We start from the raw sequence: 26849 nt of genomic DNA, 5'->3' as shown, positions 1-26849 counted from the left end.
CCCGGAAGCCACCATCCTGTCCCTGTGGCCCCTAGGAGCAAGGGTGATCAGGGAAGCTCCGCTCGCTGCCCCTGCCCCCAATGCTGGCTCCATAGCTCCCATTGGCTGGGAACCACAGCTAATGGGAGCTGCGAGGATGGCGCCTATGGGTGTGGGCAGTGCGCGCCGTGCAGAATCCCCTGGCCCCTCCTAGGAGCAGGACATGGCAGCTGCTTCTGGGAGCAGCGTGGAGCCAGGGCAGGCAGGGCCTTAGCCCTACCGTGCCACTGACCAGGAGCTGCCTGAGATAAGCGCCGCCCGACTAGAGCCCACACCCTGAACCTCCTGCCCCAGATTGGAACCCCCTCCTACACCCTAACTCCTTCCCAGACACTGCACCCCCACCCGCATCTCAACCCCCTGCCCCAGCCCTGAGCCCCATCCTGCACCCAAACTCCCTCCCAGAGCCCACACCACAACCCTCCTTCCGCACCCCAACCCCCTGCCCCAGACCGGATCCCCCTCTTGCACCCCAACCTCCTGCCTGAGCATCACCCCAGATCCCACACCCCCAGCCAGACCCCTCACCACCTCCCACACCCCAACCCCCTGACCCAGCCCAGAGCCCCCTCCTTCACCCTGAACCCCTCATTTCTGGCCCCATCCCAGAGCCTAGGGGAAGGCCTGAGCCTCTGCGCCCCCTACGGGGCTGTGTGGCCTGTGACTGATTTTTTCTGTGGGTCAGTGGCCCATGATAGAAAAAAGGTTCCCCACCCCTGTTTTAGACCTACCTGGCCAGTCTCAGGGCTTCCCAGCCCAAGCCATACTCAGGCAAGGTCTGCAGGTTGTATAGCCCAGTTGCCAAACAAGCCTCACTTCTCCAGGCTCTGCTGGACCTGCGTGAAGCACTGTAATGGAAGCAGGATAGTGGAGTTTCTTCCTCAGCATAGGACACGGTGCTGTCAGTGTAGAGAGTTCCCCCTGGGTACCCCAAAGAGCTGGTACAGCCCATCACAAAATCCAGCAGTTATTCCACTCTATGTGATGACATTAACTGTTGTGCCAGCTAACAGGGCTCACAGCACGGCCAACCTCTGTGTTAGTTGTTGTTGGCGACATTAGAGTTGAACTTAAACTTGACGTGTGTGATTTTAAGGACAGGGGTGGCAGGGGTAGGGGTTGTGTTCTCTGTAGGGCCTGTGGAGCTGTGAGAGAGTTGGCATATATTTTTAGTGGGAGGTGGGGGGGGCAAGGGTGTATTACCAGAATGGGCTTGTAGGGAGGTGGGCAGTGTGGTCCTATTCTGGGGAAGTGAGGTGAGGTCATATTCTCTGGTTGGTGCATAATGAGGTATGGGTGGGGTTGTATTCTCTGGTTGATGCACAGGGTGGTAGACAGCAGGGCTGCTGCATAGTGAGATGGGGTGGGGGCAGTGCATAAGGAAGTAGGGGGTTAGAAAGGGGGCAGATTCATATTCTCTGGTTCATGCACAGGGAGATAAGTGGTGCGGTTAAACTCTCTGGTTGGTGCATAGGGGGGTTGGGGGTGGGATTGTATTCTCTGGTTGGTGCATAGAGAGGTGGGGGCAGGGTCATATTCTCTGGTTGGTATATAGGGTGGTAGCGGGCGGGATCGTATTCTCTGGTTGGTGTATAGGGTGGTAGCAGGCGGGATCGTATTCTCTGGTTGGTGCATAAGGAGGTGGTAGGGAGGTAGTTTATCTTTGAAAACTCATGGCGATCGGGGGAGGTCCCGGACGACTGGAAAAAGGCTAATGTAGTGCCCATCTTTAAAAAAGGGAAGAAGAAGGATCCTGGGAACTGGTCAGTCAGCCTCACCTCAGTCCCTGGAAAAATCATGGAGCAGGTCCTCAAGGAATCAATTCTGAAGCACTTAGAGGAGAGGAAAGTGACCAGGAACAGTCAGCATGGATTCACCAAGGGCAAGTCATGCCTGACTAATCTAATTGCCTTCTATGACAAGATAACTGGCTCTGTGGATGAGGGGAAAGTGGTGGACTTGTTGTTCCTTGACTTTAGCAAAGCTTTTGACACGGTCTCCCACAGTATTCTTGCCAGCAAGTTAAAGAAGTATGGGTTGGATGAATGGACTATAAGGAGGATAGAAAGTTGGCTAGATTGTCAGGCTCAATGGGTAATGATCAATGGCTCCATGTCTAGTTGTCAGCCAGTATCAAGTGGAGTGCCCCAAGGGTCGGTCCTGGGGCCGATTTTGTTCAATATCTTCATAAATGATCTAGAGGATGGTGTGGATTGCACCCTCAGCAAGTTTGCAGATGACACTAAACTGGGAGGAGAGGTAGATATGCTGGAGGGTAGGGATAGGCTACAGAGGGCCCTAGACAAATTAGAGGATTGCGCCAAAAGAAATCTGATGAGGTTCAACAAGGACAAGTGCAGAGTCCTGCACTTAAGACGGAAGAATCCCATGCACCGCTACAGACTAGGGACCGAATGGCTAGGCAGCAGTTCTGCAGAGAAGGACCTAGGGGTTACAGTGGACGAGAAGCTGGATATGAGTCAACAGTGTGCCCTTGTTGCCAAGAAGGCCAATGGCATTTTGGGATGTATACATAGGAGTATTGCCAGCAGATCGAGGGATGTGATCGTTCCCCTCTATTCAACATTGGTGAGGCTTCATCTGGAGTACTGTGTCCAGTTTTGGGCCTCTCACTACAGGAAGGATGTGGAAAAATTGGAAAATGTCTAGCGGAGGGCAACAAAAATGATTAGGGGACTGGAACACATGACTTATGAGGAGAGGCTGAGGGAACTGGGCACCAACAAGATGATATGACCTCACCCCCTCACAGAATAAAGGACATCACAGGCAGAGAGCTTAAAGGAGTGAATGTAAATACCAAAGATCAATGGTTGTTGACAGTGATGCCCTCCTGAGTGATGCCCAGCATTGTACCAAACCCATTGGTGCATGTTGTGGGAGCTGACCCCACTTTCTGTGATAAAAAATTGCCAATAAATGGTAGAGTGTACAAAATTGTAACTCAACCCATCATAATGTATAGAACAGAGACTAGGCCAGACACAAAAAAAGAAATCAGTATGCTCTCCACCACGGGAATGAAGATGTTGAGGGGGTCAAATGGTTGGACGCTCAGTGATAGCGAACCAGATGAAATTGTGAAAGGCCCAATGTGGGTTGCCCTAATTGAAGACATGTTGAGAGAGGGTAGGCTACCAGTAGAGACCTGAGAGTTATATTGGTAGGATGACCTTTGTAATGATCATGGATGGAAGATGACCAAGGATGTCATAAATATAAAGGGAAGGGTAACCAATTTTCTGTATACAGTGCTATAAAATCCCTCCTGGCCAGAGGCAAAACCCTTTCACCTGTAAAGGGTTAAGAAGCTAAAGTAACCTTGCTGGCACCTGCCCCAAAATGACCAAAGAGGGGACAAGATACTTTCAAATCTGGAGGCGGGGGGGAACAAAGGGTTTGTCTGTCTGTGTGATGCTTTTGCCTGGAACAGATCAGAAATGCAAGCCTTCCAACTCCTGTTAAGTTAGTAAAAGTAATCTAGCTAGAAAATGTGTTAGATTTTCTTTTGTTTAATGGCTGGTAAAATAAGCTGTGCTGGAGGGAATGTATATTCCTGTTCTTGTGTCTTTTTGTAACTTAAGGTTTTGCCTAGAGGGATTCTCTGTTTTGAATCTGATTACCCTGTAAGGTATTTACCATCCTGATTTTACAGAGGTGTTTCTTTTACTTTTCTTTAATTAAAATTATTTTAAGATCCTGATTGCTTTTTCATTGTTCTTAAGATCCAAGGGTTTGGGACTGTGTTCACCTATGCAAATTGGTGAGGATTTTTATCAAGCCTTCCCCAGGAAAGGGGGTGTAGGGCTTGGGGGGATATTTTAGAGGGGAAGATGTCACCAAGTGGGCTCTTTCCCTGTTCTTTATTTAACATGCTTGGTGGTGGCAGCATAGGGTTCAAGGACAAGGCAAATTTTGTACCTTGGGGAAGTTTTTAACCTAAGCTGGTAAGAATAAGCTTAGGGGATCTTTCATGCAGGTCCCCACATCTGTACCCTAGAGTTCAGAGTGTAGAAGGAACCTTGAAAAAGGGTCAGGTCAAAGACTAGTACATGGACTGGATATTAGCAGACGTTAAAGAGACCAATTTGCAGGACAGTCATGTGTACAATTATGAGTTTTGGAAGAAAGCTATACAATTTGCTGCTCCTGAATAGGGAAGTGGCAAGAAAGAGTAACCAATATACTGTCTGTAGTGTAGACGTGACCTCAGTCCTTGTTCATTAAATAGAATATTCTGCTGCCTTTAATATAAACCTTCCTGATTTCCTATGATTTGCACTAATATAGGTTTTCTTCTTGCTTTAAGTTAAACCATGCTAATTAGAAAATGTCACCTCTGTATGTAGAACATCTCTGGATAAACCTAAAAAAACAAGTCACTAGTTGGTTCAGATTAACCTTCTAGATCTGGAGAGTTTGATCGGTTGGTCACATATTAAAGAGAGATTTTCACTTTGGAGGAAAGAAATTTTAAAAGGACATATTTGCAAGTGCTTTATTTTTTTTTGTGCTCCATTTGCTCTGATTGGATAGCTCCATTGGAATACACTCTTTTGTCCCTTCCCAGCATTCTCTTTTCACTTGTTCCTGCAGTGATGGGTCATAATTGCACTGGGCAAGTAGAAATGATCAGATTATTTGTTGGACATAAATTAGCAGATGAATCTGGCCTTTGTTTAGGTTTATGAATCACTTGTGTGATAATTTGATCCCAGCGAACGCACTTGTTTGTGAGTATTTGCTGCATCATTAAATGGAATCACAATTAGCTTGTCGTTTGTTCATGTGATCTGTTTGCTGTGATTGGTTGTTATGAATGAAGAGTAAACTGCTCTCTGATTGGAGGACTGGAGCTTTTGAAACTGGAAAACTCTGAATAGTAAGTAGCAAATGTTGCATTTTCCAGTACTGGTGTTCAGATGAATACTCATCACTGCTAAAAATATATGATGTTTTGGGGATTTACAAATGTTTTCAAGAATAACCCAGCAGCCAGATGAGTCCGCGTGGGCACAGTGTTGCCAAGTCTCATGATTTTGTTGTGAGTCTTATGGTATTTGGTGGGGGGAAGGGGGAGAGGGTAGAGTCCCAACTGCTGAAATCTTGTGACTGTGTAAGAATCTTGGCTTTTTTTTCCACAGTGTGTTTTTGGCCCTCATGGCTGCAAATAAGCTCTTAAAGCCGTGACCTCTAAATATTCCAGCCCCAGAAGGCAAATAGAACCCAATATTTATTACGTTTTTAATCTTGTGATTTTTAAGCCAATCTTGTGATGTTTGGGGACTTGATTCATGGTTTTTGATTCTTGGGGCTGGCAATGCTGCAAACCTCAAATAATATGTTTCCCACAAGGGACAGTGGAGCAAACTTGCCATGCTTCCTGTTATTTCTCTATTGAGTGAGTGTGGCTTCCTGTTATTTCTCTATTGACATTACAAGCAACTGCATGCAAATCATTGTGTTCAAGTGTTTGCCTCCACCCCAAGATCTAAATGGAAAAGGGGTGATAAGTGAGGTGTAGACTAAACCACTGATTAAACCAAGAGGGGGGAAATCTTGAAAACTTCCTGTGACTGGAGGAAGTCATCCTCTTGTTATTGCTGTGGCCTTAAATGATAGGATTAAAAGTGTTACGTCTTTGTGTCGATATAGAGTGTGTTGAGACAGCAGAGCTTTAATTCTGTTATGTTCATTGGCAAAGGAGCTGTGTGTGTGAATGGGTCCCAGGCGTGCAATGTTTGGCTTAGCTTGAATGAATCCTTGTTGAGTAAGAATCCAGCAGAAAGCTGGCTCAGGGCCAAGAAACAACTGTCATGTGCAGACCGCCAAGTGTTGTATGCAGAACAGTTCTCTTTGCTTTCAAAGAGAATTAGTCTAGCCTGCCAAATTCTCCACTCTCCAACAGTAGCGTGTCTGCCTTGAAAGGTCTTTTATTTCTGATTCATGGGGTTGGGCGGGGGAGATGGAAAGAAACAACAAGAAGCATGTTAAATGAAAGCATGTATTTCACAGGCTGTAGGATAAGGGGGAAGCTGGCACCTAGATTCACCTGAGTCCTCTTGGAGTAAACGGGGTTCCAACACAGGCATTTGTATTCTTTTGCACTTAGGGCAAGCGGGACCACTTCTAAATGTGCAGTAGTGAAAGCCCAGCAGCATCTGGCTGTGCTGCTGTGACATCTTGGATGAAACGGGACTTACATTATAGTTCAACATGTACTCAAGCTTTGCAAGTGTATCTATTTCTTAGAGCTCTGACATGGTGTGAGTCAGAGGAACTATTTCCAAAAACATTTGTTCATTCCTTTAAAACGCTGTTTGTTCTCACCCTACTCCTTTTTTTTCCCCCTGTAAAGAGGAACAAACTTAACATACTAAATTATTAAACCAGATTAGATCTGGTTTCAGCTGTTTCCTCTGGAGCTCTGCCACACTTACATTTTTCAAGTCTCTGCAGCCACGGTTGGGTTGGGAAGAGATGTGTTACATAGAGCTCTCTCTTTTCTCTCTCTCGAAGGTGTTTACAAAATATGGGAAATGTTACATGTTTAACTCAGGAGAAGAAGGGCGGCCCCTGCTTACCACGGTCAAAGGTGGGACAGGCAATGGATTGGAGATCATGCTGGACATACAGCAGGATGAATATTTACCAATATGGGGAGAAACAGGTAAGACCCAATGTTTACTTCTTTCTCTCTCTCTATCTGAGGATGTGCCTTGGTTGCAAACACGCTGTAGTAGTTTTGACATGTTCTGTGGGAAGCCGGTTCTCCCGAGCTAAGCTTAAACTTAAAAGTTCTTGAGCTCTTCAGGGAACTTGCAGCCTTTGCAAAAACAGGTCAAGTTTCAAAGTTAGCTTGACCACCTCAAACTCAAGGACACAAGCGAGTGAAGTGGTTCTTGATGAAGACGAGCCTGCCAGCCTGGAAGCATTCCCCACCTGCTTGGTCGTCTCCAAGCTGCTCCATTACCCCGTAGTCACAGCTACCTTTCAAAGCCAGCTCATGTGTTTGACCTCTGCATCAAGTTCAGGGTGACTACAGTGGGATTTTAGAATCTAAATTAGACATCTTGACAAGGGGAAGAGCTGGCTGTGAATCCATGTCACCTTCGTGATGGATACCCAGAATTCTCCAGGTGGTCCCCACACTCACATTCTTTTAAAAATTCTGGGTATCATGTCACTGACTTATTTGCCGCCTTACTTGGGCGAAGCCTCACAGTGCTACGCGATTCAATTACTAAACAAATCTAGGGCGCCACTCTCTTCAGCCTTAATTTGGTGATCTGAGATTGTAGCCTAAGACTATCCAAGAACTAAGGACCATCCCAAACCTCATCACATTCCCCCACTAGAAGTGCAAGGTACATTTTTTGACCAGCTGTCTCTCTAACATAAACCCACAGCAACATGTATATTAAACACACACACACACACACACACACACTCTCTCTCTGTCTTCCTAAACAAGACACTCAACTCCACATGCTTCTCCCTCTGGGGAGAGGATGAGAGAACAAAATACACCTTCCTATGTATTTGTACAGCACCTGATACAATGAGGCCTGATTGGGCCCTCTGGACACTACCAAGATATAAATATTAATTGTGGTGATTAACTGTTGCTGTTCCCATGGAAACACTGAACTTGGATCTCAGCAGGTAATTGAAGAAGTTGATGATTTCCAGACATTGGCATTAAAATGTAAATGTATTTGGAGTTAAATCGATGCTGCATAGTGGGATCTAGCAAAGCTTTCCTTTTCTTATGGAGAGCTTTGCCATTGACCTTCAATACACGCAGAACGTAGTAATGAACTTAAAACCCCAGAAGCTTGAGTCTTTGCCGCTCCCGATGCTTGGGTTATTATTGTTGTCTGTTGTTAGTAGTAGAATGGTAGTGCATAAAGGCAAACCAGGAAGGGTTGTGTGAGCTGCTCTGCAAACACATAGTAGTAGACAGTCCCTGCCTGTGATCTAAATAGACCAGATAGACACAGGATGGGGGAAGGAGTAGAAGACACCAGCAGAGTGAACAAAGTGATGGTGGCAGTAGATGGCATGTTAGTTCCATAGTTGTTTTTTATTTTTGGGAATCTGGAGAGGGTGGGGGCTTAGTTAGGAGATGATCAGTTAACTGGAAAGAAAAGTGAATGGAAGGAGGTGAGGGGGGCAGGACAGTGGGGAAGAGGGTAAGGGGGCAAGTGTGTATTGTAGTTCCCTCTTGCCAGCAGATGGAGATGTTTCCAGCAGTGCCATCCCCTCAATATCCGGGGCTTTGTGGACAAGGCCGGTGGAGAGATCAGTACCCTTTCCAGCTGAGAAAAAAATATTTCAAAACTCCAGAGAAACCCTTCTAGGACTGGGACACCTTGCTTGTGTGCTGACCCCTGCTGCTCTCACAGCACTTGGGCTGTCTGCCTTCCCATCTGCTGGGCTTTAAAGGAAGGGGAGAGTCCCAGCTCTGGAGGGGCAGAGGGAGATGCCAAGGAAATGAGCTCTAGGCCCAGGCAGCCTGCTTTGGCCAGGGAGACAGCCTTTTGGGTGTGTTTGAAGTAACCGTGCCCTGAGGGAAGGGTGTGAAAGAGACATGGGCATGGCTTCCTGGGGAAGTGAGGGATCTCACTGGCTATTGTACCCCGTTGCCCTTCTTTTTTCTGACCCCGGGCCTGGATCTGTCTCGCTGCCCCAGCAAGCTGAAGACTCAAGTCTGCTGTTCACAGGTACAGCTTTGCAACAGCTAGGTTGTCATGTGCAGCTCGTGTAGATGTATCCGAGCTAGCTCGCTGGCTAGATATAGCGGTGAGGACGCAATGGTACATTCGTCAGCCTGGGCTGCACAAGCCGGCCTGACCCCCCGGGTATGTACCAGTGTCACTGCCCTTCCCTTCCTTCTCCTGCCCTCGCCCGCCATGGCCACCCCCAGCCTGTCACAGCCTCCGAGCGCCCTTCAGTTAAATCCCACAACCTCTGCAAACCCCACTAAAACCAAATCCTTTTCAGGTATCAGACTCTGTGGGCTCCCAGGGGGCTCTGGCCCGGGATGGGCTGCTACAGGCATCTGTAATTTTCAGCATCCCCAGACCAGGCAGGGGGAGCAGCTGCTGTGCAATCTGGATGGAGATGGGCTTCCTGTAAGCAGAGTGAGAGGGCCTGTGTGGGCTAAGTAGGCTGCTGTCCTTCCTGCAGGGAACTCCCATCAGAGACGGTGTTAAGTCAACCGAGCTCCCCCACTGGGTGTCTCTCTCTCTCTGCCAAGAGACTAAGTCCATAAGTGGGTCAAGAAGCAGCTAAATGTGTCTTGCTGGGGCTGGGGAGGGGAAAAAGCTGCTTCTGGCTACCCCATTAGACGGGGCTGGCTGGAGCCTTCACCCTGGTCTATGCTACAAACATCTGTCAGTATAACTACGTGGCTGATGGGTGTGGAAAATCCACACCCCTGGGCAATGAGGTTACACTGACCAAACTCCTAGTGTAGACAGCACTCCGGCGACAGGAGGGCTTCTCCCACTGACCTTGCTCCTGCCTCTTGGGGAGGTGGAGAACCTAAACCAAAGGGTGCGCTTCTCCCATCAGCATCTTCACTAACCGCCAGAGCAGTGCCACCGCACCAGCGCCGTCGGTCTAGACAAGCCCTCAGCCGAGCAGCTCAGCCACTTTAATCGGCCGCTTGCTAACCCTACAAAGAAAGGCTTGACTGTTTTTCCTAGTTGTCCGCTCCAGTGAGATGCGGTGGGGACGGATCCTTTGTATTATGTAAATCTTCCAGCCCCTTCCCAACAGAACCAGCTGCGCACTCTCCAAACTCATAGCACAAGTGTCAGGAGGCTGCAGGACTGAGCCGGGCCTGCTTTCCAGGACGTGACACCAGGCCTGGCTTTCCCTCCACTCCACATTCTGCCATCTGGTTCTCTCCATCTCCTTCCAGAGGCTAGGACAGACGGGCCCGTCAGTGCTCTTCAGAGAGTCCCCAGCACATGACTCAGTCCAAGTAATTCCTCAAATGAATGCCGTGAGACAGCTTACAACCCTCAGATGCACACGTGTGACTCCTGGCTCTGTGGGGCTGGGGGTATGTAACTTACTGAGCCGTGTGTGGGGCAGGCAGGGCTGCCAGCCCTCCAGGATTGTTCTGGAGTCTCCAGGAATTAAAGAATGAATGAAATCTCCAGGAATTCACCCAACCAAAGTTGGCAGCCCTAGGGACAGGCCTCACCGATCCACCAAGGATGTGAGTCTGTTACAGTCTCTTCTGCATGTGCCGACATGCTCCCGAGGTCCCTGGTTGAGCCCCAGGTATTGGCTGATGGTGATTGTCACGTAAATAAGAATTTGTCTGCAGTGGGCCTAAAGTACTCATGCCGCACGTCGTTGGTCCACAGGAGGTCTGGCTCAGGAGGGCAGAATTTGGCCTTGTGATTTTACCACCCTAAAACTCCAGAGTGTCAATGCTGCCTTTATCCTTCAGTGCGGGCTCCTGGGCGTTTCGCTCTCAGCCAGGAGTTAGCGACGCTGTAGCAGCGATTTCCCCTCCTCTTGCCTCATGAAAAGATTTGGCACTTGCACTTGGAAGCTGGAACCTGCTGCTGGCTCAGTGCCTCTGGATTTCTGCATTTTGAAGCTTTTCTTTGCAAAGCCAGTAGTCAAGGCGCAGAAGGAAAATATTGGTCCCTGCCTGGGGATAACGCTGCTCTGAGGGCTCCAGACGCCATGTCACAGCTTCGCCTGCTTTGTAAAACAAAAGATTATTTAATTGTGATTGACCTGGCAAACAAAATGAAGCATATGGACAGTCTCAAAACAGCTTTGCTGAACACCCGTTAATATCTTTGGAAGCTGAAATACCTTGGCTAACGAGTCCTTGTGTCAGAAAAACATACCTTTGGTTTCAGTCTTGTCTGTAACCGTAAGATCATTATGGGGACACACTGTTAAATCCACATACAGTGAGCTCCTTATTCCATAATAGAAAGTGGACACGGTTTTGCTTCATTCTGGATTTTCCACTGACAGGAATAGGCATATGGAACATGCCCAGATTGTCATGAAATGAAGCAGAATGGACAGCCCCTACCATGAAAAAATCACGAGTCAGGCCCCTGGCCTCCCCCTCCTTTCCCCCCTCCCCCCCGAGGTCACAAGATTGGCTTAAAAATCATGCACTTTTTAAAAACAATACTGTAACCAAGTTAGTTTGCTGGCCAGGTCTGTGTGTGGCACCTCCACTGAGCAGACATGCCAAACCCGCAAAAAAAAAATGCAGAAATTGGGCTTGTTTTTGGCTTAATTGTCTTGTGAGTTGCTTGTTGTCTATTTTTTTGGCTTGTCGCTTGGCTGGCTTGTAGCGTGTTGTAACTTGTTGCTTCTTCTTTTTCTTTTTTTTTTTGATTGGCTCCCAGCAAGCAGGGGCAAGGGACAAACAGGGGCAAGGGACGGAGAGAGTCAGGGGTGCACAGCTGGCCCCCCACAGTCCCAGACTGCATGCCAGGGGTATCTAGTCACATAGAGTGTTGAGTTTCTTAGGGATTTGCTTGTTTCGACCTTGTTTTGAAACAGAATCAGCTTGATTTTTGGCCAAAGACTGAATGTAATGGGTCATTGGCAAACCACTGTAGAAACTGACAACCTTCAATTGGTGTGGGATTTTATCGTGGACTCTGATTAGGGGGCACTGGTTGGGACTGATTGTCTGATGCAATCTGGAGCGAACCTTAATGTGAGAGATAAGCCTGCACTTTGACTGGAAAAGGCATTGCTGTAATTTGCTGGCATGATGCCATTGGGACAGGTCAGGTAGCTCTGCTAGAGGACATTCTAATCCCCTCAAAGATAAGACTGGGTAATTCCAGGCCAGGTAATAGGTATAGCAAGTAATGACAGACCAGACTGCGTTATGGAGCCAGCTGGTGGGAGCCTGGGAAAGCATGATGTGCTTCAGAAAAGGGAGTTAGGTGGGTCTGGGTAGCTAATTTAGCAACAGACTCTCCGATTCTAAAGCATAGCACTAAATGAGAGGGGTTTCCCTTTGTTCTAGAGAGGAGGGGAGAATAAATGAGAACACTGAGAAACGAAGCTCTGCCCCACCTATCAAAATGGGCCCAGCTAGACGCCCAGACACACTCCAGCAGATTTTGACACACAGGTTTATGGAAATGCAGATGCGATATCTTGCATTCCAGCTAGAATTGAGATGGATGTGGCTGTAGAGACTCCTTCGTGCTGCCGCGCGCCTACTTGATTCCCGAGAGGGATGACGTAGTGGGTCAGGTGAAATCTGAGCAAGACAGAGAGATCCTGTCTTACTGCAAAACAAAATGGGCCTGTTAACTATCTGGCTAATTCTGCGTGGTTCAAACAATAGACCAGGGGAACCCATTGTTGCCTTGTGTTCTTGCTGCAGATTTTGCAAGTACTACATCTAATGAGATAGGAGACATCTTGATGTAGAGAAGGTCCCAGCCAGGGATTAGCCAGGCTGTACTCGTTGCGATGGAGAGCCGCTGTAATCTGCATTGACTGGGCTGCCAGGAAGTTGTTAGGTTCCACCGCAGCAAAGCATGCCTGGCTATACCAATGGCATTTCCTTCCAAAGGGAGGTAGTGGGATTCCCGGGTTGGCATGGAGATTGTGTTTACATAGGTTGTTCTGTTGATTAGAAGTAAGGATGTGTCTTTTTCACAAGGGAGAGCAGTGTCACCAAGTCAGGGGACTGGCTGGGGGTGTGTGTAGCACCTAAAGGGTGTGGCTGCTCCAGGAGGAGATGATCCAGATTCAGGAATTAACCCTGACAGGAAGATCAGAGGGGGAGCATTTCCTGCCTGGCAGAAAGTTAATGGGCTTGGAGTCATCAGCATCAGCTGCCTCTGCACCTTCTTAGAGTATTCAATGCAAGTGCTGCACTTACTGAGCTTGTGCCTGTGTTGTCATTCCAAGGGCTCTGCCTGCAGGTGCTAACCCCCCAAAGAAGGAGACCATAAGGTCATGCAACAATAAATCTAGAATTGTTTTTATTTGGCTTCTGTATTTTGCACCTTTTGGGACTTTCCTGCATTTATCTACAATCACAAGGACCAGAAACTTACTTGTTTAAAAAAACCTGAAAGCTGTGATTCCAAGCTATTCATATGATTCCAGGCTTAAAGAAAAGCACGCAATACTGTGAGAAATTTACAAGAATTGACAACACTGCCTGAAGGTAAAATCAGATTGAGGAACTAAAGCGAGGGGGAAATCCCTTTCCTAAGAACTTTAGAGGAACCAGTGGATACCGAGTAACCTAGCAGGAAGTCACAACTGATTGGGGAGAATCTTTCATGTATGTGCAAACAAATGATTGCAAAATACCGTCTGTGATCATTTTATTTTGCTTTGTCATGGACGTGACAGAAATCCAATCATATATATGAAAAGAGACTCTAAATGTTGGCATGAGTATTTGATTGGAAAAGGAATCTATTCCTGGTTAATTTTACTGCATTGGCCTGTTGCCGTTCAATATCGACCTTACACCAACAGCGCAAGTAGGAAATCATTCTGACCACAGTGTTGTAAATAAGAAACACAGCCCAAGAGAAGCGTGTGTTTTGAGAGCTCATTCTTTATCTTTCCCTGTTTGCTGTAGAGGATGTTGATCAGGTGGTTCCGCTTGGTTTACACAGGGATCTCTGGCATTTCAGGTGTGCGTTTGCAGAGATGGATCTGATTAGAACATGATTTCCACCCCTTGAAACTTTTAATGTCAGACTCTGAGTGCCGTGGCAAGCTGGAGGTGGTAAGGGGGATAATTCTGGATCAGCCGCTGGCTTCAAAATTCCTCTTGCAAAGTTTACTGATGCTGGTATAAATTCAGAGCATTTCCATGGGCACTTTCATTTTCTTGCCCTCAAGGATTTTGCCCTAGGCAAGGTAGAATTAAAACTGTGGGTGTGTGCTGTGGAGATGCGCATGAGATGCGGTCAGTGCTGCAGTGGAACGTACTGCCGCTAAATATTCCATAGCAATAATGTCAACATTTAGCATTGAGCTCAGAGCTAAGGCTGACTTGCCCTCTTGTTCCTAAGTATCCTAAGACATGCGGTCTTGGTTTTTCTATCCATGCAGCCCCTGTGCTCAATACACACATGCTATGGGACCATCAACTCCTAACGACTCCTAACCTCCTAACCAGGTGCGCTGACTATTCACTTGGAATTTACTTTGGCATATCAGTGTAATTAGTGGATGTTCTTAATAAATTCAGGCATCTTTGATTACTGAATTCAGGGTGGCATGTGATACGTGTAGTATCACAGGGCCATCACGAAAGAATGACTATCCGTTTATGCCAGTGTTAATTTGACTGGCTTCATTACCTTCACCGGAGTTACTCCAGATGGGCACCAGTGTAACTGACAGCAAAATGTGGCCCTCTGGTGTTCACTGTGGAGGTTCAGGGACAAAACAAAATCTGGCTTGTGCTCCAGTATGATTCATACAGTGCCGAGCTCCATTACAAAAGGAAAACTTACAAGCAGTGCAGTGACCGTGTATTTGTAAATATGAAATGTCAGGGGAGCTGACATAGGCAAAGAACCATTGATCTGGAGCAGCATATCTCAAAAAGGGATCAGCAGCAGGTGTCCTGTTGTGGTTCAGACCTTCAGACTGTCATGACTGACCAGTTTGCCAGAAGGCTGGGATGATTTAATTGGGGATTGGTCCTGCTTTGAGCAGGGGGTTGGACTAGATGCCCTCCTGAGGTCCCTTCCAACCCTGATATTCTATGATATTCTGTGATTCTAAGGAGGAAATTAATAGAGCCAGATGCTCCGTGAAGTACACTAGGGACTTAGTTATTGCTATTTATTATACACAGAAGGTGGTCAGATACTATGGTGACGGGTGGCAGTATAATTCTTGATGCTATGTCTACGCTGCATACCTTACCACTGCACAGCTGTGCCGCTGAAAGATGTCCCATGTAGATATTCTTTGCCGGCAGGAGAGAGCTCTCCTGGTGGCAAAATAAAACCACCCCCCAATGAGTGGTGGTAGTTTTGTTAAAGGGATAGCATCCCCTGCTAACAAAGCACCGTCCACACTGGCGCTTTTCATCAGTAAAACTTCTGTTGATCAAGGAGGTATTTTTTTCACTGACAAAAGTGCAGTGTAGACATAGCCTGAGATAGATGGGCAGATAGTTGTATGTGGGGATAGGTGGATGGATGGAAGATGTGTATGGGGATAAATGAATGGATGGACATGTATGGGAGTAGATAGATCATACCTTCTCTTCCCTACCATAATTAGAGCATCACAAATTTAGTGATCACTATGGCCAGTGGCAATGAAGGCTGTCCAGTAGTTCCGATCTCCCCAAGTCCATCCCATATCTTATAAGTCGAGCACATGGGGCAGAGCCAATCAATGCTTTGCCTGTGGCAGTGAACAACTAGCTGCAGATGGCAGGGTTTTCCCAGGGCATGGGGATGAGAGCTGACCTGGACTGTAGAGAGAATTTTGACAATGGACTGAAATCTAAAAAGTGAAATAGATTTGTGTCATTTCTCTGTTGGCTCTCATGCTTTAGCATAGGTGGACTTAGGCCATGTCTACATTACGGGAGCTAAACTCCTGTTCATTGTATCTGTGTCATCCTAACCATTCAGTGTAGACCAAACCAGAAACACTCCTCAACTTCAGGAGGAGTTATTGCTTCCCATTCTTTGCCAATCTTTCATATCAATTTTTTTTCATGGAGAAAGAACATGTTTTGTCATTACATTTATTTATTTGCATAAAGAAACAAATGAAAAATACAAAAAGGTGAATGACTTAAAGCTTGTTTATGATACCAAATAATGCACGCTTCACAGGCTAGCCAATACAATTAGGCAGTTATGCAACTTTACAACAAAGCTGCAAGCCCAGACAATACAAAATCAGACAATATTACACAAACACAGCATGTTAGGGAGGGGTAACAATGGTAATTGAGAAAAAGACATACACAAATAGGCCAAGGAAAAAAAAGGAAGAAGGGGACTGGGAGACAGGGAGAGGTCAGGTGGAATGTATCATGAAACGGATCTAAATTTCCCCGAATTTGTTTAATTGCGCTGTACATCGATAAGCTATTCTTTCTTTCACTGCTAACTCAGACAACTCGAATGAGAGAGAATAAATAAATCACACTACTAAAGGTATTGGGGACTGTTACATACTAGTGGAGGGACTCCCATGAGGTTTTGGCAATAATTGCATTTCTTTTTGCTTTCATTTATCCTCTGATTGCTGGGGCACCAAGGAATTAATTTTCCAGTTGTTATAGAACATTTTCTGTGTACAAGCGGTGGTTTTAGTATGTAGATGTGAGAGGACAGATGAGAGAGCTGAGAAGTCACAGAAAGTGATCACAAACAGAACTGGTGGTTTAAAAAGGAAAATTGGGGGGACCAATGTCAACTGAATAGGGCCATAGGAAATGTGCTTTTTATGGAATGCTCCATCCTCCCTGTTGAGGGAAAGGGCCCTGCTAAGGGGACACACATCCTGGATGAAGGAACAAAATGGACACTGTGTAGAATCAAGCATGTGGGTTTATTACGCACAGCGCTGGCAGAGTGTCACCTTGCTTATTAGGCTCAGAGACACTGCCAGACAATTGCAAAAAAAAAAGGAGTACTTGTGGCACCTTAGAGACTAACCAATTTATTTGAGCATGAGCTTTCGTGAGCTACAGCTCACTTCATCGGCTTTTTGCGAATACAGACTAACAAGGCTGTTACTCTGAAACCTGCCAAACAATTGATTACAGTGGATTATATGGATTTTCCATGGGCAGAGGCAAATGATGGGGTAGGTAGTCCCAAGCCCCTGGATAGTGGAGATCCACAGGGGTCAGTCCTTGGTCTGATATTATTCAATAGTTTCATTAATGACTTGGTAACAGAATGTACTCCTGAGGGAATTCTGCGCTTTAAAAATTAAAAATTCTGTGAGCAATATTTTAAAACTTCTGCACAAGTGGGCATATTTTATTTCTCAAAAAAAACACAATATAATCATGTTGGTTTGAATTATTTTGGTAATTTATTTCAAAATACCTGTCAGCAAGTATGTCTGTAACAATACAGACAACAGAAAAGGTTCCAGAAATGGTTTTCTTAGGCAAATAAATTCATTAGTAGGCATATTAATACAGAATTTTGAGTAACATTTCATTTAAACTACAAAAAGAAAAGGAGTACTTGTGGCACCTTAGTGACTAACCAATTTATTTGAGCATAAGCGTTCGTGAGCTACAGCTCACTGTAGCTCACGAAAGCTTATGCTCAAATAAATTGGTTAGTCACTAAGGTGCCACAAGTACTCCTTTTCTTTTTGCAAATACAGACTAACACGGCTGTTACTCTGAAACCTGTCATTTAAACTACAATACAGAAATGTATTTCCCGCACCTTTCAGAAGCTGTGCAAAGTCTTGGGGGTGTCAGGGGTAATGGAAGAGCTGAGGTAGAGGGAAGTAATTGCTCTGAAGGAGCCTGGGAGTGAATCTGCAGGGCTGTTGGGTGTTCATGGGAGAAGTATGGAACAGATTTTTTTTTGTGGGGGGGAGGGATTCTTAGAGAGTTGGGGAGCCTCCCCCATGCTGACCCCAGCTGACCCCTAGCCTCTCCCATTCAGTCAGGCACATCTGCTCCATCCCCATGTGTCCCTGCACCCCCACTCTCCATTCAGCCAGACATATATGCAAATGTCCCCATGTGACCCTGCACCCCCACTCCCTCCTCCCACCCTGTCCCTGCACCCTCACTCACTATTCAGCCAGGCATAGTTGACACTGCCCCCATCAGTCCCTGCACCCCCACGTGTCCCTGCATCCCCACTCAGCCACTCTCACTCCCTTCATCCCCATGTGGCCCTGCACTCCCCCCGCTCCTGTCTCCACATGGCTCTGCACTCCCATTCAGCCGCTGGCTCAATGTTGTCACCCCACTAGCTCCTAGGCTCCTGCTCCAGTCTGTCCCCCCTCACTAGGCCTTCTGAACCCCAGTCTGTGTGACCCCTCAGCAGCCCTGTGTACCCTGCTCTGTCCATCCCCCCATATCCTGTGCATCCTCATCTGGCCCCATGGGCAGGGTGCTGTGAGGAAGGCAGCCTCTACCCCCTCCCTTTCCACTGCTGGCTGCTCCAAAGCATGAGCCGGCTGCCCTCTCTTCTAGTGCCACATCAGTCCCTGGTGGGAGAAAGGTTTAATTGCAGTCCCCATCAGAATCAATTATTCTGCATGGCACATTAATTCCGCACTTGCACAGTGGTGCAGAATTCCCCCAGGAGTGGGAATGGAGAGTATGCTTGTAAAATTTGCAGATGACACCAAGATGGGAGTAGTTGTAAGCACTTTGGAGGACAGGATTAGAATTCAAAACAACCTTGACAAATTAGAGAATTGGTCTGAAATCAACAAGATGAAGTTCAGTAAAACAAGTGCAAAGTACTTCACTTTAGGAAGGAAAAATCAAATTCAAAACTAAAAAAATGGGGAATAACTGCCTAGGTAGTAGTACAGTTGAAAAGGATCTGGGAGTTACAGTGGATCACAGATTGAATATGAGTAATGTTCTTAATCTATACTATAAGGGTAATTAAGTTTTGGAATAGGCTTCCAAGGGAGGTTGTGGAATCCCCATCACTGGAGATTTTTAATAACCAATTGGACAAAAACCCATCAGGGCTGGTCGAGGTTTACATGGTCCTGTCTCAGCACAAAGGGCTTGACTTGATGAACTCTCAAAGTTCTTTCCAGTCCTACATTTCTATGAGTCTATGATTCAGTTCCTGTAGAAGAGAAGAAGAGATGATGGCGATAGCCAGGGACCAGAGTCTAAGGAAAAGTGAGGATGATGTACAGGGGACTGCAAGAGAGAACATAAAAACAGATTCATACCAAGACCAGGTAGAGACAGAGCTATGTGATCAGGAACTTCATACTGAGAAGAATCAACAGGCCTGTCACCAAGTCTGGAGAACAGAAGTATGCGCTGTCTACTAAGGAGCAAGGGTACAAGATGTGGACCTGAGGCTGAAGAGGATCCCTATGGGAGTGGGGAAACATCCACTGATTGTTCTGCATGTTGGGATGAATGACACTGCTAGATTCCCACTGGAATGGATCAAGCACTTTGCTCAGCTGGCGAAGACGCTTAAAGAAATGGAAGCTCAGGTGATTTTTAGTGCAATACTTCCAGTCCCTAGAGAAGGAGGATGAAGCTGTGGGGGAGGGATTTCTCAGTGGTTTGAGTATTGGCCTGCTAAACCCAGGGTTGCGAGTTTAATCCTTGAGTGGGCCATTTAGGGATCTGGGGCAAAAATTGGTGATTGGTCCTGCTTTGAGCAGGGGGTTGGACTAGATGACCTCCTGAGGTCTCTTCCAACCCTGATATTCTATGATAATGAAGATCAACAGGTGGATCAAGGATTCATGTTATGAGGAAGGTTTTGGGATAATCTACCATTGGGAGTTTTACCATTTACAAAAAGAAGACTCTCTTCAACTGATGGACTCCACTTGAGTACTTGAGATATTAATCTTCTGTCAAGGCTGGCATGGTTTATAAGAAGGGCTTTAAACTAGCAGATCAGAGGAGAAGGTTGGGAGAGACTCGTGAAATCTCCATGACTCGCTTCAATACGTAGGAACAGGAAAATCAGCGACAGTAGTCAGAGATAATGGAACACCACAAGCTAGAAAACTGGAGGAGGTCTGAGGGAAACAACTGAAATGCTTGTACATGACTGCGAAGAGTCTAGGCAATACAGTGGAGCAGCTGGAACTAACGGTGCAGGAGGTCAAACGAGACTGTATAGGGATTACAGAATCATGGCGGAATACACTCATGAGTGGAAGACCGGGTTTGAAGGGCATGTGTCTTTAGGAGAGAGAGGAATAAAGGTAAAGGAGGTGAGGGTAGGGTTGTACCTCAACGAAGCAGTAAATGGTAAAAGAAATATGAGGTGATAATTATAACCATAAATGCCCCTTTTTGCCAACTGGCAAAAGGGACATCCAACATGCTGTTGTCGGACTATTTAGCCAAACAGCATCTAGCCAGGTAGCATGTAAAAACTGGTAACGCACTGGTCATGAATATCATTGTGTGGTGTACGTATGGGTTGTGCAGAAAGAAAGAGTTACGTATGTGTGCTGAGAATGTTATGTTTTGGAGGCAGGTTATAAACAATCCTGGACTAGACAAAGGAATGTGGATTTATGTGTTTGTGCGGCTTGAATAAAGACCCAAAGGATGATGAAAGTACATTTATATCTAAAGTAAATACCATGATTAAGGCAATCAAGAAAGCAAATTGACAAGATGATAAGATAGCATGATGTCTGCACCCCAGTGGGGGAGAAGAACTCTGTCTGGGGTGTACACTTCAAAGGTTTACTGACAGAGAATCCCTTAGTTATCCATCACATAGAGAATCATAGAATATCAGGGTTGGAAGGGACCCCAGAAGGTCATCTAGTCCAACCCCCTGCTCGAAGCAGGACCAATTCCCAGTGAAATCATCCCAGCCAGGGCTTTGTCAAGCCTGACCTTAAAAACCTCTAAGGAAGGAGATTCTACCACCTCCCTAGGTAACGCATTCCAGTGTTTCACCACCCTCTTAGTGAAAAAGTTTTTCCTAATATCCAATCTAAACCTCCCCCACTGCAACTTGAGACCATTACTCCTCGTTCTGTCATCTGCTACCATTGAGAACAGTCTAGAGCCATCCTCTTTGGAACCCCCTTTCAGGTAGTTGAAAGCAGCTATCAAATCCCCCCTCGTTCTTCTCTTCTGCAGGCTAAACAATCCCAGTTCCCTCAGCCTCTCCTCATAAGTCATGTGTTCCAGACCCCTAATCATTTTTGTTGCCCTTCACTGGACTCTCTCCAATTTGTCCACATCCTTCTTGTAGTGTGGGGCCCAAAACTGGACACAGTACTCCAGATGAGGCCTCACCAATGTCGAATAGAGGGGAACGATCACGTCCCTCGATCTGCTCGCTATGCCCCTACTTATACATCCCAAAATGCCATTGGCCTTCTTGGCAACAAGGGCACACTGCTGACTCATATCCAGCTTCTCGTCCACTGTCACCCCGAGGTCCTTTTTCGCAGAACTGCTGCCTAGCCATTCGGTCCCTAGTCTGTAGCTGTGCATTGGGTTCTTCCGTCCTAAGTGCAGGACCCTGCACTTATCCTTATTGAACCTCATCAGATTTCTTTTGGCCCAATCCTCCAATTTGTCTAGGTTCTTCTGTATCCTATCCCTCCCCTCCAGGGTATCTACCACTCCTCCCAGTTTAGTATCATCCGCAAATTTGCTGAGAGTGCAATCCACACCATCCTCCAGATCATTTATGAAGATATTGAACAAAACCGGCCCCAGGACTGACCCTTGGGGCACTCCACTTGATACCGGCTGCCAACTAGACATGGAGCCATTGCTCACTACCCATTTAGCCCAACAATCTAGCCAGCTTTCTACCCACCTTATAGTGCATTCATCCAGCCCATACTTCTTTAACTTGCTGCCAAGAATACTGTGGGAGACTGTGTCAAAAGCTTTGCTAAAGTCAAGAAACAATACATCCACTGTTTTCCCTTCATCCAGAGAACCAGTAATCTCATCATAAAAGGCGATTAGATTAGTCAGGCATGACCTTCCCTTGGTGAATCCATGCTGGCTGTTCCTGATCACTTTCCTTCCTGTAGAAGAAAGGGATCTACACCCTCTGATGTTGTGAATGGTGGAGCATCCTGCCTCAGGGGCTCGAGATACTGATAGGGTGATGTAAGTGAGAAAGCTGCTTAGGTATCTTGCTAAAGTTGAGTTTTAGTCACTAGAAAGCTGGTTATTTTTAATTTGTTTGTAACCAGACCTGTCTCTTTTCCTCTTGCTTAGCATTACTTAAATGTATATTCTTTATTAACAAACTTATTCTCAGGCTATGTCTACACTTAAAACACTGCAGCAGTGCCACTGTAACCCTGCAGTGAGACGCTACCTACAGCGACAGGAGCTGTTCTCCCATTACTGTAGTACAGTGGCTCTCAACCTTTCCAGATGACTGTACCCCTTTCAGGAGTCTGATTTGTCTTGCATACCCCCAAGTTTCACCTCACTTAAAAACTACTTGCTTAAAAAATCAGACACAAAAATACAAAAGTGTCATACACACTAGTACTGAAAAATTGCTGACTTTCTCATTTTTACCATATAATTATAAAATAAATCAATTGGAATATAAATATTGTACTTACATTTCAGTATGTAGTATATAGAGCAAGATAAAAAAGAAAAGGAGTACTTGTGGCACCTTAGAGACTAACCAATTTATTTGAGCATGAGCTTTCGTGAGCTACAGCTCACTTCATCGGATGCATACCGTGTATTCACGTGTACCGTGTATTCACGTGTACCGTGTATTCACGGTATGCATCCGATTTAGTGAGCTGTAGCTCACGAAAGCTCATGCTCAAATAAATTGGTTAGTCTCTAAGGTGCCACAAGTACTCCTTTTCTTTTTGCGAATACAGACTAACACGGCTGTTACTCTGAAACCTGTCAAGATAAAAAAAGTCACTGTCTTATGAAATTTTAGTTTGTGCTGACTTTGCTAGTACATTTTATATAGCTTGTTGTAAAACTAGGCAAGTATCTAGCAGAAATCAGTGTATCTCCTGGAAGACCTCTGCATACCCCCAGGGGTATGTGTACCCTTGGTTGAGAACCACTGCTGTAGTAGATCCAATTCCCCCAAGAATTGGTAGCCAGGTTGAAGGGAAAAAAATTCTGTTGACTTAGCACTGTCTACATGGCGCCTAATGTCAGATTAACTATGCTGCTCAGGGATGTAGATTTTTCACATAATCTGTTTGGGTCAAAATTGCTTTGGGGAAGGAAATGTAAAAAAGGCTATGTTGGAAGAGCGTGAGGGGTCAGCTATAGATGTCCAAGGTAAAACTCAACTATGGATAGTGATCTATTTAATATGATTAGAGAGATCTTTACTTTGGGGAATTTTGTCATAATGGGAGATGATCTTCTTGGATATAGATTGGAGAATAAATGCTAGTGGGGCCCAGTTATGCTTGGATGTGATAGAGGCAATTTTAAACTTGATTTTAGTAAATAGTGAGGACATTGTAAAAGAGCGGGTTGTAGGAAATAATTTTGGATTAAGTGATCATGAGTAGCTTCACTTTAAATGAAATCGAAGCTTAATCAAAGCCAAGTTGTCAACTATGGAAACTTTTTGATTTTAAAGGGGCACATTTTGGGAAATTAAGGGAATTAGTTAAAGAAGTCAGCTAGACTGAAGAGCTCAAGGATTTGTAGAAGAGGCTTGGAATTTCTTCAAATCACCTATACAAAAAGTATCAAAAATTTGCATCCCATGAAAGGAGAAAAATTTGTCGGGAAATGCTCCAGTCCCAGTTGGATGAATAACCACCTCAAAAAGGTTATTAGGAGTGAGCAGAGAGCCATTAGGGATTGGAAAAAGTGGTTGACCAGCAAATAAAGCTACATCATGCAGGTTAGAAAGTATAGGAATAAAGTGAGAATTGCTAAAAGTCAAGCAGTATTAGCTCTTGTTGAGGAAATTAAAATAAATAAAATGTTTAGTTATATACATCAAAAGAGAATAAAGAAGGATGAGGCTGGGCTGCTATGCAGTGTGGATGGGAAGGAGATTAACGATAATCTAGGTATGGCCCAAAAACTAAATGAATCCTTTGACTCAGTTTTTAATTAGGTTGACAACATGGAACATGTGTGTGAAAGGCAGAACTGCTGTTTGGAATGAATGTCTGGAAATGGAAATTTCCACATCTGAAGTGCAAGAAAAATTTAAAGAGCTTAATGTACTCAAGTCAGGGGGACCAGATAATTTCCATAGTGGGAATACTGAAAGTACTGCTAGTCCAGTAGCAAAGATTTTTTAATAAAACTATCTATTTGGGGCTAGTACCATATGACTGGAGAATAGCAAATGCTATACCTAAATTTAAGAAAGGGTAAAAAGGTGATCTGGGCAATTAAAGACCCATTAGTCTGACCTCAGTAGAATGCAAGGTTTTAGAGCTGATGGTGAAGGGACGCACAATTAAATTCATAGTGGTAAATGGCAAAGGCGATGTCATGCAACATGGGTTGACCAAAGGTAGATCAGGCCAGACTAACCTGATTTTCTTCTTTGAGAAAATAACTGATTTTTTAGGTAAGGGAAGTGCAGTGGGTCTAATATACTTGGACTTCAGTGTAGCATTTGACATGGTACCACCTGGGAAATTATTAGTTAAATTCGGGAAGATGGATAGAAGCATGGTAAGATGGATAAGGAATTGGCCAAAGGGAAGATGGTAACAGGTTGTTCTGAAAGGTGAATTATCAGTCTGGGGAGAGGTTACTAGTAAAGTTCCTCAAAGATTGGTCTTGGGACCAATCTTATTCAACCTTTTTATTAATGACCTTGGCACAAAAAGTAGGATTGTGCTACTGAAATTTGCCAGTGGTACTAAATTTTGGAGGCATCATCCATACAGAGGAGGATCAGAATATTATTCAGGAAGATCTGGAGGACCTTGAAGACTGGAGTGACAGAAACGGGGGTGAAATTCAATAGTACAGGGGATGGATCACCTGATGATTACCTGTTCTGTTCATTCCCTCTAAAACACCTAGCATTGACCACTGACAGAAGGCAAGATACTGGGCTAGATGGATCTTTGGTCTGACCCAGTATGGCCATTCTTATTTTCTTATGTACAAGTACAAGGTCATGCACTTAAGATCTAATAATAAGAATTTCTGCTACAAGATGGGGGCTTATCAGTGGACATGACAGACGAGGAACAGAGACCTAGGTGTGTGGGGCGATCACAGGATGACTATGATCCATCAATGTGATTCAGCTGTGGCAAGTGCAGAGCCAGAGAAGAATTAATGCCATTCTACAAGGCACTGGTAAGACCTCCCTTGGAACACTGTGTACACTTCTGGTCACCCATTTTCAAGAAAGATTCACTTACACTGGAACAGTTGTGGGGAAGAGCCCCTGGGCATCCCAGTAGAATGGAAGGTCTGGCTTTCCAGAAAAGACTGGAAGCGCTTGGCTTGTGTAGTCTTACGAACAGAAAGCTGAGAGAGGATCCAGTAGCTCTCTGTAAATACGTTGGGGGTATTTATACAGAGCTACTTAAGCTAAAGGATAATGCTGGCCCCAGTGGTGCTGGAACGTGCTGAAAGCCAGTTGTCCCCAGTTACCTCATGCCCCCCTTACCCCTATCTGCAACCCCACCCCAGAACTGGGGCCAAGAGTGGGGCTGTGGCTCTGAGGGGGGATGCAGACAGAGGCAAGGGGGGCCTGGCTGGGACCATAGCTGGGCTCCGGGGCATGGGGCCAGCGGAAGCCGGCACCCCATGTGCAGGGATGGGAGCAGAGTCCCGGGTGTGGGTCATGCATCCAGGACTAGGGTGACCAGACAGCAAATGTGAATAATCGGGAAAGGGGGTGGGGGTAATAGGAGCCTATATAAGAAAAAGACCCAAAAATTGGGACTGTCCCTATAAAATCGGGACATCTGGTCACCCTAGCCAGGACCTGGGCGGAGGGCTGGGAGCGGAGCCTCGGGTGCAGGTCCTGCAGCTGTTACTCAGCAGCAGGGCCAGGAGCAGCGTCCCCAGACTGGCAGCACATAATGATCTAGTCTCCTGTGGGTCTCATCTAAAGTGGTCTCATTTCCACTCTTGGGGTGAGTGTGCGGGTGCTGGGTGGCGTAGGTGGACTGTGCTATCCAGGTCAGGCTAGGTGATTTGGTGGTCCCTATGACTCTATGATGTTATTTGACAGCATCAGCGCGTGTAAGCTTTTCACAACACCACGGTACGCATAGCACGATTCTGCGATGTGACACGATGACTTTGCAGTGCAGGTTTGTCCCTGTGGGAGTACACCAGCTGGGTTTTGTGATGCGTGTCCTCTGAATACGCAGAGACACTCAGAACGTACATAGGAGGCAGAATATGACACTGAGCTTGTTTTGGTTTTTAACTTGACTATGCTCCTGTAAAATCTAAACTGGTTAATGTCCGCTGCTCAATTTCTCAGCACCTTTGTAAATCCAAGTCCATTGCAGAGGTGTCGCAAGCAGTTGCCTCCCCTTTATTTTATTGGATGCCCGAGAGACAGCTTTTTTGCACAGATTAAAATTTTACGTAACCTCACAAGGACTGGCTCTGAATTTTATTTGACTCTCAATTAAAATAAATAAATAAATTGACAAGATGCAAACAGTGCAACCACCTCTTTTCTCAGTGCCACTCGACCTGAAGCATTTTGCATGCTAATCAACAAACTTCCTATCAATACCACTTTCATCACAGGCAGATGAAAAGTGTCCCCGGTGGCGGCAGAAGGCAAAAGGCATTTAAACAAGGCACAACAAAAATACACAAGGGCATAGGATGTGGAAGGAGCAGTATTGAGTTCCACTGGAAATTGCAAGAGGGATTTAGGCAAGGAGAATGCATGAGCAACTTGGAATTTAACCAGAACACATGGGGTAATACCCTCTATTATTACAAAACCTGCCATGGGACCTTCAACTACCACAGCCAGTCAGAATAGGTTTTATGTCTCATCCAGAAGATTTAGCTTCAGCAGCAACAACTCCCACGAACATGATCTAGTCTGATCTGTTTACTAATAACTTTTAGACCCCTGGCACCTGCTCAGTTGGATGCTGTGTGT

The 26849-nt window shown here is 45.8% G+C and overlaps 1 protein-coding gene across 3 annotated transcripts in view; it reads left to right on the top strand.

The window, feature by feature from the left end:
• Window positions 1-26849, top strand: part of ASIC2 (acid sensing ion channel subunit 2) — a 1322378-nt gene that overhangs the window by 1079625 nt on the left and 215904 nt on the right. For all 3 annotated transcript variants that reach the window (XM_073325645.2, XM_073325646.2, XM_073325647.1), the window contains exon 2: window positions 6580-6730. In XM_073325645.2, coding sequence (XP_073181746.1) covers window positions 6580-6730 — 151 coding nt within the window. The remainder of the gene's footprint in view (window positions 1-6579; window positions 6731-26849) is intronic.

Source organism: Lepidochelys kempii, chromosome 27 (genome assembly GCF_965140285.1).
Source record: "Lepidochelys kempii isolate rLepKem1 chromosome 27, rLepKem1.hap1, whole genome shotgun sequence".
Classification (NCBI taxonomy): Eukaryota; Metazoa; Chordata; order Testudines; family Cheloniidae; genus Lepidochelys; species Lepidochelys kempii.
The sequence above is the reverse complement of the archived record's forward strand: the minus strand, read 5'-3'. Positions and strand labels throughout refer to the sequence as shown.